At 36.4% G+C, this 13,390-nt stretch overlaps 1 protein-coding gene across 3 annotated transcripts in view; it reads left to right on the plus strand.

Moving 5' to 3' along the window:
* Positions 1–13,390, plus strand: part of CYLD (CYLD lysine 63 deubiquitinase) — a 62,705-nt gene that overhangs the window by 1,915 nt on the left and 47,400 nt on the right. For all 3 annotated transcript variants that reach the window (XM_023209916.1, XM_023209918.1, XM_023209917.1), the window contains exons 3-5: positions 6,341–6,967; positions 8,348–8,650; positions 11,091–11,196. In XM_023209916.1, the coding sequence (XP_023065684.1) occupies positions 6,464–6,967; positions 8,348–8,650; positions 11,091–11,196 (913 nt within the window). In that variant the 5' untranslated portion in view covers positions 6,341–6,463. The remainder of the gene's footprint in view (positions 1–6,340; positions 6,968–8,347; positions 8,651–11,090; positions 11,197–13,390) is intronic.

Genomic DNA, 13,390 nt, shown 5'->3' on the forward strand with positions numbered 1-13,390 from the left:
TTCTCTTTCTCTTGTTTTAATGCCTTAAACAGGAGGAGGAAATGCAATTTTGTTTTCACTGTTAGCACTTGAGTCTTTCATTCATTTCTCCGTATTCAGTGCCTAGCATATGCCAGGCTCTTGTGTGGGCACTGGATAATATAAAAATGAAGGACTTGGGGAATTCGCAGTTTGGCAGTGGAGTGGCTAGGTTTAACATTAGAGAGGCAGCAGTATTCCTTGTTCCGGTGGGAATATGCAGATGTGAGAGGCTTTTCTTTTCTTTTAACCTTATAAATCCCACTTATATTAGGGACTGTGTACTTATGACACAAATTAGTCATTGAGGAGAATTAAAACGGACTCAGTCTTTTTTCTGGCCACGGAATATCTGTATCCCTATTCTTTAGCTGTTTAGAAATATAACAACTTTGTCTTTTAGTGAGAGGTGTTCTTTTTTAAAAGGGTAATCATTCTAGCTATCCAGAAGCTTTTGGGAAAAGGCCCACGTGTCTTCTTTCTTTGGTGTTCACGCTGACCTTCCTACCTCTTTGCCATTTGTAATTAGGGGCAGAATTAAGTATTGTAATTTTTATTCTAATTTAGGTAGCTTCCTTTTTAGAACAAGCAGGATATCTCAAGAGATGCAAAAAGCTCTTGAATTGGATCTGTCTTTGTGAGATCCTTATGAACAATATAACCTGATAACTTGAGAATCAGAAAGACACTGTATCTTCTGGATAAGTTAACCATTGTTAGTTTTCTGTAACTACTGATGTTCATTTGTAGTATATGTTGCCTTTCGGAATGTGGTAATTGTAATCTTTAACATTTTCATGTAAAACTTATTTCCTGATCATCTTTCCATTGCCTTCATGGAAAATTGATAAATATTTGTGCCTTCCAACCCTCATCTTGGTTTAATGATTTTATCTTAATACAAGTAAGTTCCCCTTTACTTAGAATCCAGACCATCAACAAGCTCAGATAACCAGAAATGTTTTCAAATCTATGTGAACCTGAACTGTTCTCCTTCTTCAGTGTCCTCAAAGGAAAGGCCTTCTGTTCAACATGGCTTTAGGGTTAAACATATTAACTGTGTTTCAACTCGTTGGTAATTTTCATTCAGTATTTATTACCAGGATATTCATAATCACACAGTTATCCAGCCTGAAGTAAGATAGTATTTAGATGAGTCATTTGTGATATACTCACTCAAAGTGATTGAACCTGCAAAGTAATAAGAGAATACAAATGAAAATTTCTCCCTTCACACTGACCCCTCATCCCCACCTGCCCTACAGTGACTTTGAATTTAGCTGTGCTTCTTTTTCCTTCAGTTGTCTTACTCTTCCCTAGGCCTTTACTTAAAGGCAGAAGCTGAGTGAATGTCGATTGATGGTTTTTTTTTGTTGTTGTTGTTGTTGTTCTTTCTTTCCTTTTTTTTTTTCTTTTTGAGACAAGGTCTTGCTCTGTCACCCAGGCTGGAGTGCAGTGACGTGATCATAGCTCACTTCAGCCTGGACCTCTTGGGCTCCAGCAATCCTCCCATCCTCCCAAGTAGCTGGGCCCACAGGCACACGCCACCACACCCTGCTAATTTTATCTTCTTTTTTTTTTTTTTTTCTTCCTTTTGGGACAGGCTCTCATTCTGTCGCCCAGGTTGGAGTGCAGTAGCGCTATCACAGCTCACTAAAGCCTTGAACTCCAGGGCTTAAGGGATCCTCCCACCTCAGCCTCCAAAGTGCTGGGATTACAGGAGTGAGCCACTGTGCCTAGCCTAGATGATGTAGTTTTCACTATCTAACTTTGTACTGAAAGCATAAAAAATACCAAACTAACAAACCAACCTTCTTGGAGATAAATAACTCATTTACAATGTGATTTAGATCTTTCCCTTCATAGTGTGTTGAGTCAGTGTTTACTGCTTGGGGTACCTAAGACTTTAACTATTTAACTACTGTGCACATCCCAGTGAAAGTAGAATGTTGGCGTTATATTCACCTCTATAGTGGGGAGAAATGTATGTTAGCATATTTTTATTGTAATACTGGTATTTTGAGTACTATATATATATACACACACACACACACACATATATATATATGAGTGTGTGTGTATATGTGAGAGAGTACGTGACAGGGTCTTGCTTTTTCACCCTGACTGAAGTGCAGTGGTGCGATCATGGCTCACTGCAGCCCCTCCCTCCAGGGCTCAAGCCATCCTCCCACCTCAGCCTCACAAATATCAGGGACTACAGGCACACCTGGCTAACTTTTGTACTTTTTGTAGAGATGAAGTTTCACTATGTTGCACAGGTTGGTCTCGAACTCCTGGGCTTAAGCTGTTCACCCACCTTGGCTTCCCAAAGTGTTGGGATTACAGGCGTGAGTCACTGCGCCTGGCCGAGAATATTAATGATCATTCAGTTTATTGCCTTGTATATCTCTAGGCTCGAGCTGTGAAGTTTCCCATTCAACTTTCTCTATCAGTTGCAATGAAGAGAATCAATTTTTAATCAGATAGTTTCAAACCTGTTCTTAATGTATTCTTTCTGAAAGAGGAAAGGCTGTATCCTTTATTTTTATTTATTATTATTTTTTGAGACGGAGTCTTGCTCTGTCGCCCAGGCTGGAGTGCAGTGGCTGGATCTCAGCTCACTGCAACCTCCGCCTCCCGGGTTCACGCCATTCTCCTGCCTCAGCCTCCCAAGTAGCTGAGACCACAGGCGCCGGCCACCTCGCCCGGCTAATTTTTTGTATTTTTAGTAGAGACGGGGTTTCACCATGTTAGCCAGGATGGTCTCGATCTCCTGACCTTGTGATCCGCCCGTCTCGGCCTCCCAAAGTGCTGGGATTACAGGCTTGAGCCACCGCGCCCGGCTGTATCCTTTATTTTTGGATAATGCTTTTGAAATATTTGATAACTTGCACTTGACTGTTCTAGTTGTCTAACATGACCCATCGTGTTACTAAGTCTAAGCTCATTTCCACTTGTGCTCATGAAAGTTAGGGAAAAAGTTACTGTTCCTTGTAGAGTTCACTTTAAAATATGGTACTTGAGGCCGGGCGCGGTGGCTCAAGCCTGTAATCCCAGCACTTTGGGAGGCCGAGACGGGCGGATCACGAGGTCAGGAGATCGAGACCATCCTGGCTAACACTGTGAAACCCCGTCTCTACTAAAAAATACAAAAAACTAGCCGGGCGAGGTGGCGGGCGCCTGTAGTCCCAGCTACTCCGGAGGCTGAGGCAGGAGAATGGCGTAAACCTGGGAGGCGGAGCTTGCAGTGAGCTGAGATCCGGCCACTGCACTCCAGCCCGGGAGACAGAGCCAGACTCCGTCTCAAAAAAAAAAAAAAAAAAAAAAAAAAAAAAAAAAAAATATGGTACTTGAAAGCTATTGTTTATTACCCAAAACATTTTCATAAACCTAGCAGTTACATCAATTTTTACTGTGGATTCCCTCTCTTAAATTATTTCAGAAAGCAAGCTTATAATCAAATTTATTTAACATAGTGTCCTAATGCACATATAGTAATTTAGTTTTGTCTTAATAATAGATTATTAGCACTAATGATTTTTATTTCAAATTGTGACATGAATAGTTAAGCTAGAGGACCAATAGAGTAGGAGCTGTTGGTATAAAGCAATAATTAAGATTCAAGGAGGTTTCTGATTGTAATATTTGAAGACATTAATCTTAGGAATTTTAAAAAAGAATTTCTTTTCAAAATAGAATTGCTTTACCCTTTTCAAAAAACTTTTGGCCCAAAAAATCTGAATACATTTTAAAGAGAACCAAAACCACAGCTCAGTGTTTTGGATGTTGCTTTTTGACTATCTTAACCTTCTGGAAGTGACCAAAATCTCTATTCAGTAAAGCTTACGTGCGCTTTGCTCCGAAAGACCCTTTCAGAATGTATGCGTACCTCTTCACGACTGTTGCTTTGTTTTTCAAACACACAAACATGTTTCACCACCTGGCTTCTCAGAACTGATTTGAAGCAGTAAGTTGGAAAGCAACAAGGCCGTAAAAGGAGTCAAATGCATACAGCAGGAAACCACAGAAAATGGCTGATTGCAAGGGAAAACTCTAGACAGTAGATCTGTAGAAAGCGTTTGTGACCTCAGGAAGCATAAGGTACAGCCTTTTAACAAAATAACAGCCTTGCAGATCGAGAGTTATGCAAAATAATTTACAGTCATAGTGATACATCAATGATCAAGAAAAAAATAAGGACATTTTCTTGTGGAAAGTGTTGACGTGTTAAAAGCATTTTGGTCAAAAAGAACCAACACTTCAGTTTGGTCCTTTAAAGGAATAGAACCAAATTGAGGAGCTGGGTAGCTGTTTGGGCAGCCCTTGTAAGGAGTTTTGTTTATATGGTGTCAAGATAGAGGTTTCCACAGGTGTCTTATGTAAGTGGCAGATATGAATTGATACCATTCTTGCTGAAGTAGACAGTGCCCTCAAGTGGAATGAAAACAAACACACCACAGAGAAGAAGAAGAAAAAGAACCAGTTCATGCTACCTCTGCCTTTACCCTCACTGAGTGTTACACAGATAGTTCAGTCAGGTTGGTTTGAAGGGGGTGCCTAACCTGTATCCTGCCTTGGCTAAACCACATGTCTCATGCTATCTTGTAGAGGGAGAGACTTTTAAAAACGTTACCATTATGGAATACTTCATTATCTAGCAGTGCTTTCTAAAAGAAGCGTTCCTCTGTGTATAGATTTGCCAGGTTGTTTGATCATTAAGTGATTCAATCTAAAATTTGCTTCTTTAGTTTTAGGAGTATTTATTTCTTAATTGCTAGAATAAAATAAATATGATAGTGCTATCAATTGCAGCCATTATCCAGAATAATGGAAATGGATACCTCTATCTCAAGGAAGGATGAAATAAGTACTGTATCTGGAAACCAGATAGCCACATTCTTATGACAGGGATACCTAGGAACTATTGTTTTCAGCAGAAAATTAATTAAAATAATGAAGTAAAGTCTCAGTTTGAATTAATGAAATTGTGTCGTTTTTTAACCATCAGTTAAAATAGGTTTGAGAATAAGGCTACTTCATTGGAAAGATTATTATTCTTGTAAAAATTTTAAATGAGGACCAGGTGCAGTTGCTCATGCCTGTAATCCTAGAACCTTGGAAGGCCAAGGTGGGAGGATCACTTGAGCCCAGGAGTTTGAAGCTGCAGTGAGCTATCGTCACACCACCGTACTCAAGCCTGGGTGACAGAGCAAGATGCTGTCTCAATAAATAAATAAATAAATAAATAAATAAATAAATAAATAAATAAAATAAAGGAAAATTTGAAAAAGAAATCATAGAAATAAATTAGAATGCAATTATATCATGATATTCTCTTGCTCTGTGGTACAAGTTTTGATGCTACAAAATTGATTTTTAAAATATTTTTAATATAGTCACATTATAATATCTGATATTTGCGATTTGAGAAATTAGATGATAATTATGATTAATGTGATGAACATTGCCCATCTTCAGACAAAATATATGAAATGAAGTTTAGTCAGAGGTAAAATGTTCCATTATCAAAATATGGCCATATCATAGCTATCATTTATAGGCATGAGCCACAGAGCCCAGCCCCAAATGCTACTTTTAAAAGTTTATTAGTGTCAGAACATGGGCCAGGCCTGGTGGCTTACGACTGTAATCCCAGCGCAGTGGGAGGCCAAGACAGGAGGATTACTTGAGCCCAGGAGTTCAAGACCAGCTTAGGCAACATAGTGAGACCCTGTCTCTACAAAAAATAGAAAACTTAGCTGGGTGTGGTGATACGCACCTATACTACCAGCTACTCGGGAGGCTGAGGTAGGAGGATCACTTGAACCTGGGAGGTCAAGGCCACAGTGAACCATGATTGTGCCACTGCAGTCCAGCATGGGCAACAAAAGTGAGATCCTGTCTCAAAATAAATAAATAAATAAAAATAAATTTTTAAAAAGTTAGAATATGTATATAAGGGTAACCTTTAAAAGTTTTTACTAGAATCTGATTTTATAAATTTCATTGTCTTGGAAGCAAACATTATTGTGTTGTCTTTGAAAGTACTTTATAATTGGTTTTCATTAATTAAATATGCACAGTTGCTGTAGATAGAAGTAATATACTGTATGTCTTCAACTCTTTTAGATATTTTTTGGAAAATATTTCATTTATGTGTATGTGTTTACCAGTCAAATGAAAATTTTAAGAATCTTCAGTCTTAATTTTCAGTCATGTAGAATGAAGTCTAAAGTTTATTTCATAAAGAATGAAGTCTATATTACATGATATCCTATTTTTGCTTCTTCAGCAGGCATTTAGATTTCCTTTCTTTTTACAGCATGGACACCACGTTGCTGAAAACATGCTTTGGGACTGCCACTGAATTTATCTTTTGCGGTTTTATGACAAAGTTATTAGTAGTTTCCTTTTTTTGAATTAGTATTTTGAAGTTAATATCACAATGAGTTCAGGCTTATGGAGCCAAGAAAAAGTTACTTCGCCCTACTGGGAAGAGCGGAATTTTTATTTGCTTCTTCAAGAATGCAGCGTTACAGACAAACAAACACAAAAGCTCCTTAAAGTACCGAAGGGAAGTATAGGACAGTGTATTCAAGATCGTTCTGTGGGGCATTCAAGGATTCCTTCTGCAAAAGGCAAGAAAAATCAGATTGGATTAAAAATTCTAGAGCAACCTCATGCAGTTCTCTTTGTTGATGAAAAGGATGTTGTAGAGATAAATGAAAAGTTCACGGAGTTACTTTTGGCAATTACCAATTGTGAGGAGAGGTTCAGCCTGTTTAAAAACAGAAACAGACTAAGTAAAGGCCTCCAAATAGACGTGGGCTGCCCTGTGAAAGTACAGTTGAGATCTGGGGAAGAAAAGTTTCCTGGAGTTGTGCGCTTCAGAGGACCCCTGTTAGCAGAGAGGACAGTCTCTGGAATATTCTTTGGAGTTGAATTGCTGGTAAGTTTGATAAACCATTTTAGTAGTGTGTTTGTGTTTGTGTGTCTATGTGTATTTGTATGCACATATGTATTTTTCTCCTTTAAATACAAAACAATTTTCCCAAGAGTCTTCTGTAATTTTTAATATTCATCATCCTTGCTGATGAATCCATGTTATGGATAAATCCATAATCCAAAACTTGCTTATAGTTGTCACTGATAATATGTGTGAAAATCACCAAAAACATATCACAAGAACTCTGTGATATGTTTCTAAGCTTAATATTCATTCTCAAGAACTTAAATGTCAATTATATTTTGACATTCTTGCAAATAGAATTGCATGCCTTCTTTGCTTCTTGATTTAATTTTTTTGTTTACTTTTTAATGATGAATTGCGATGCTGTAAAGATGATGTTGAAAGTTTTAAAAAGCTATGTGCTATGATAGGAACATACAAAGAGGTTCACCTGGTTATTGCAGGCATTTATATTTTAGAAATTTTAACATTGCCTATATTAAGCATTAACGCTACCAGTTGTAAATAGTTACATCAACGGTTGTTAATTACCTTGCATTATCATCTATAGGTTTCTTAGTTCTTCTTAATGTATGTTATTAAGTAATAACAATTTAGATATAAAATTTTTGAAAAAAAGTTGCAGAAATTTAAACTTGCTTATAATGGTCCCTGATAATATATGTGGAAATCCTTGGAATTTATTTCTACTGGAAGGAGACCCAAGAATGCTGTGATATGTTTCCAAACTTAATATTCATTCACAGTAACTGAAATGCCAGTTACATTTTGACATTGCCAGTAGAATTGCATGTCTTCTTTGCTTCTTGATTTAATTTTTTTTTAAAGCAGTGATTGTAAACAATTAGGAATTTGAATCCCAGTTAAGCCATGTACTAGCTGGGTTGCCAGGTTACTTAACAAAGCTACTTAACTTCTCTCATTCTGCATGCTTACCAGTACAGTGGTGTTAATAGTACATGACTTGTAGTATTTTTGTGGTACATTGATACAGGATTTAGCACAGTGGCTGGCAGTAAGTGCTTAATGAGTGGAGCTAACATTACTGCTGTTTAAAAGTAACATTTTCTTTTCATAGCCAAATTAATGTTAGAATCACAACGTGGAATTCAGCCTAGCTTTTTCGTAATAGAGTTATGAATTGAAATTATCAGATAATATTTCAGCATCAGATACAACTTCTTTCTTATTTTTTTAAACACCGTAAATCCAACAGCAACTGCTAATAATTATATTATTTATTATATGTGTCATTTAGAATTTTTCCAGAGTGATTTTCCTGAAATCCCTAGAGTGAACCCCTTTCCCTATGGGTAATCTTTCTATGTCTATTTCTTTCCCCTCTCTCTTAAAAACTAGGAAGAAGGTCGTGGCCAAGGTTTCACTGACGGGGTGTACCAAGGGAAGCAGCTTTTTCAGTGTGATGAAGACTGTGGCGTGTTTGTTGCATTGGACAAGCTAGAACTCATAGAAGATGATGACACTGCGTTGGAAAGTGATTATGCAGGTCCTGTGGACACAATGCAGGTCGAACTTCCTCCTTTGGAAATAAACTCCAGAGTTTCTTTGAAGGTTGGAGAAACAATAGAATCTGGAACAGTTATATTCTGTGATGTTTTGCCAGGAAAAGAAAGCTTAGGATATTTTGTTGGTGTGGACATGGTAAGAAAATTTTGGATTAAATATCTTTGTGATGTATTAGTTTATATATGTATATATACATAAACATATACACATATATATTATATATGTATATATACATAAACATACATATATATTATATATGTATAGTTTATATATTATGTATTAGTTTTAGGACCAATTTACTTGCAAATTGAACACTTTGAATATTTAACATGATCTAATTTGGAATACTTTAAAGAACATGTTCTAATTTATCTTTGGTAAAGGAGCATTGAAATAGAACAGGGGTCTAGATGTAGAATTACACTTTAGTTTTTTTTTTTTTCCCATTTGAATAAACTGGAATAATGTTCTCAATCTTTAAATTTGCCTTATTGTAGCTGACCAGTAGACAAAACAAAACAAAACAAAATGCATATATATTACATGATATCCTATTTTTCTTTATTTTGAAAAAGTTTTTTGGGGTAATCTATGTTTTTTTATGATATTCCACACAATTTAATGGCTGATCTGGTTTAAATAATTAGTATATTTACTATCTTAATAATTAGTACATTATTACTATTATACTAATATAGTATATTATTGCTATTATAATATTACCGTTTTAATAATTAGTATATTTTAATAATTAGTATAAAAATCATTTATAGAAAATATCTGAGCAGAGGAAAACCACATTGATTTTGAGGAATAGACAATTAGAATATCTCATAGGATTTCATTCATTTTAAAAACCTTTTGTTATTGTGGTAAAATATACATAACAAAATTTACCTTTTAAGCATTTTTAAGTGTGCATACAGTGGCATTAAGTATATTCACATTGTTGTACTGTCACTTCTACTCATCTCCAGAACTTTGTCATCATCTCTAAACTGAAAGTCTGTGCCTGTTCAACAGTAACTGCCCGCTTTCCCCAACCTCTGCTAACCACAGTTTCTTCTGCTTTCTGTATCTGTGAATTTGGCTAGGCTCCTCAGAAGAGTGGAATCATACAACTTTTGACTTTTTGTTTCTGTCACTTATTTTTAATGTTTCCTTACAATCATACTTGTTAATAGTGGATCCATTCCAGTGTGGCAGGTTGAATTATACCTGTGGCATTGAGAGAATAGGAAGAGAAAGGCCGAGACCATTTTTATCATATATTGAACATATTGGCGAGACTTTGTTATGTATAAAGAAAGAAATTCATACGGAATTATTGAACACTAGAATGAGTTAGGAGGGGACGTGAGTAGTAGTCTCCTATACTCACCATGGGGATGCTTTTAGTCATTTTTGTCTATTCAGGTACACCTTTTGGTTAGTAAGGTAATGTTTGTTTTAGTGTAGTGTTTCCTGTGCTTGAAAATTCTGAGAAATTCTATTTGATACTCATTGGTTAGTTACTAAACATTTACTCTTAATATGTGAAAAGTTAGAACCAGAGTAAAACATGTATGCCTCTCAGGATAGCTGACAATAAAGCACTCCTTTTAACCAATATTCTTTAAATAGTAATTCAGTCTTTATTTCAAGAATTGTGGCCTGCATGGAGGGAAGATTGGAGAAACAGGGCCACTAGTCATCAGGGTTGGTCTCCCCTTGCGTCAGGTTCTTTACCTTGGGCCTCAAACTTGGCAGAAGCTGTTTAGGGTTTAGGCCTTGCCTTTTTCAGATGGCAGTCTGGGGTCAGCTTATTTACCTGGGGCAAGCTGCCTAGAGGTTTGCCCTGCCAGCTTCTCTTCCTGCCTCCGTCTGTCCCATAGTTGACGTGTGTAGACAGTTTGCCAGGGTCATTTTAGCATGCCATGCACATTCGTGCCCAGGGCAGTTGTCTAACTGGCCCGTCTACTGATGTAGTTCCCTGAACAGCACGGTGCTAGTTGGCACTGTATTAGAATATCAAATAATTAAATATAAACATCTCCATCTTGGAGAAGATTCCTATATGCGCATAAAATGACAAAAGAACAATTAGAAAATAGACTTTTTATGTACAGAAAGGCATACAGAAGTTCAGATCGACAATATTTAAGTACTCAGGGAATATGCAGAGCCTAGGGCTAATTAGAGGCATGTTTCTGGGTGAAATAATATATTATTAATGAATCTTTCTATGCAAAACATTGTCTTTTAAAACCTCAAATGGGTGTTATTCCATAGACTAGTATGTATTGTTCAGTAAAGTACAAAAAACACTTTTGATTCTTTGTTTATCTAGGGGTTTACTATATAACTTGGTTATTCTTGGATCTCATTTCCCTAAGGAAAAAAATGAACAAACAAACGAGAAAAGCAAAGCCTTATTACTATGGCAACTATTCCTAATGTATTCTTTCTTTCTTTTAGGTAAAATTGTTAACATTTTACCAATGTAAAATATTTTGGAGGATTCTTTTGGAAAATACAGACTTTCACGTTTACATTTCATTGAGGAGGATTTTAGTGTTTATTATTTAATTTCTAGGATAACCCTATTGGCAACTGGGATGGAAGATTCGACGGAGTGCAGCTTTGTAGTTTTGCGTGTGTTGAAAGTACAATTCTGTTGCACATCAATGATATCATCCCAGGTATGTTTTCTTTGTTTTATACATTTATAAGGCAAACTTTCTTTTTTTTCAATTTTTTGAACATTTAAAATTTTTTTTTATTTCATTAAGTTTTGGGGAACCGGTGGTATTTGGTTACATGAATAAGTTCTTTAGTGGTGATTTCTGAGATTTTGGTGCACCCATCACCTGAGAAGTGTACACTGTACCCAATGTGTAGTCTTTTACCCCTTGCCACCCCCATTCTTTCCCCCGAGTCCCCAGAGTCCAATGTATGATTCTTACACCTTTGCATCCTCATAGCTTAGCTCCTACATGTAAGTGAGAACATACAGTATCTGGTTTTCCATTCCTGAGTTATTATACTTCACTTAGAATAATAGCCTCCAATTCCATCCAGGTTGCTGTGAATGCCATTATTTCATTCCTTTTCATGGCTGAGTAGTATTCCATGGTGTGTGTGTGTGTGTGTATGTACTATATATATATATATATATATATATGTATATATATATATATATGTATATATATATATATACACACACACCATTTTCTTTAACGACTCGTTGATTGATGGGCATTTGGGCTGGTTCCATATTTTTGCAATCGCAAACTGTGCTGCTGTAAACATGCATGTGCAAGTATCTTTTTCTTATAATGACTTTTTCCTCTGGGTAGATTCCTAGTAGTGGGATTGCTGGATCAAACGGTAGAGCCACTTTTATCTTTAAGGAATCTCCACACTGTTTTCCATAGTGGTTGTACTAGTTTATATTCCCACCAACAGTGTAAAAATGTTCCCTTTTCACCACATCCACGCCAACATCTATTATTTTTTGATTTTTTGATTATGGCCATTCCCGCAGGAGTGAGGTGGTGTCATTGTGGTTTTGATTTGCATTTCCCTGATAATTGGTGATGCTGAGCATTTTCCCATACGCTTGTTGGCTATTTGTATATCTTCTTTTGATAATTGTCTAAAGGTGGGCTAATGTCCTTAGCCCATTTTTTGATGGGATTGTTTGTTTTTTTCTTGCTGATTTGTTTGAGTTCTTTGTAGATTCTATATATTAGTTCTTTGTAGGATGTATAGATTGTGAAGATTTTCTCCCACTCTACTGATTATTTCTTTTGCTGTACAGAAGCCTTTTAGTTTAATTAAGTCTCATCTATTTATCATTTTTGTTGCATTTGCTTTCGGGTTCTTGGTCATGAAGTCTTTGCCTAAGCCAGTGTCTAGAAGGAGTTTTCCAGTTACCCTCTAGAATCTTTATGGTTTCAGGTCTTAGATTTAAGTCTTTGATCCATGTATAAGACAAACTTTCTAATATATATGTTGAGAATGTAAATGCAAGCTTCAAGATGTATTTTTAGAACTTGACTTTTATATTATGGAATTGTTATTAAATAGGATATCCTTTGTTACCCTCAAATGAAAATAATTAAGATTTTTGTTTCCAGAAGTATCTGAGTATAAGGGTGGCATTAATATGTTTTCATTCACTTTTTCATTACCTGTCCATTCTTAGTGGGGGAAAAAAACACTTCCTGGTAATTAGAAGGATCAGAAAATGTAATAAACTGCTACCTGAGTGAGAGCTTGGTTTAAACTAGAAGGCTTTACACAGAAATTGGTCATCTAATCTAACCTAATGTACTGTGGAGAAGATTCTTGCTAGATGACCTGTGAGATCCCTTTTGGTTTTGAGAAGGCATGATTGATCAGGGATCAGGACTCTAGTAAGAAATAGATTGCTCAACTTTACATTTAGAAGAAAAATCAAGCAGTCTTTTATTTTGCCTCAAACAAGTAGCACCTAGCGTCTGTTGTCAGGTAATTGACAATTTCTGTTAATAACAGCATCAACAGTTTCATCGCCCTGCTGTTAGTGGAGCTCTCTGTGATATAGGCTAGTGCAGTAAAGTCACCAGTGGCAGTCAGAGATGGTGATTCTCATTGAGCATTATGCAACTCTGATTAAAATGTCAGAAGGCCTGCAGGCAGACTGTAGCCAGGAATGTACCAGGCCCTGAGTTAGATGACTTAATACTTTTTTACATTCCTAACAAACTTATAATGTAGGTCTTAATGATCCCCATTTTGCTCATGAAAAGCTGGGGCTCCGATGGACAAAAATTACCAAAAGCAAAGTAAATGGTAGAGCTGGAATTTAAATCCAGATCTGTCTGATTAGAAAGCTGTGCTCTTTTCAGT

The sequence above is a fragment of the Piliocolobus tephrosceles genome, chromosome 17, assembly GCF_002776525.5.
Source record: "Piliocolobus tephrosceles isolate RC106 chromosome 17, ASM277652v3, whole genome shotgun sequence".
NCBI classification, from domain to species: Eukaryota; Metazoa; Chordata; class Mammalia; order Primates; family Cercopithecidae; genus Piliocolobus; species Piliocolobus tephrosceles.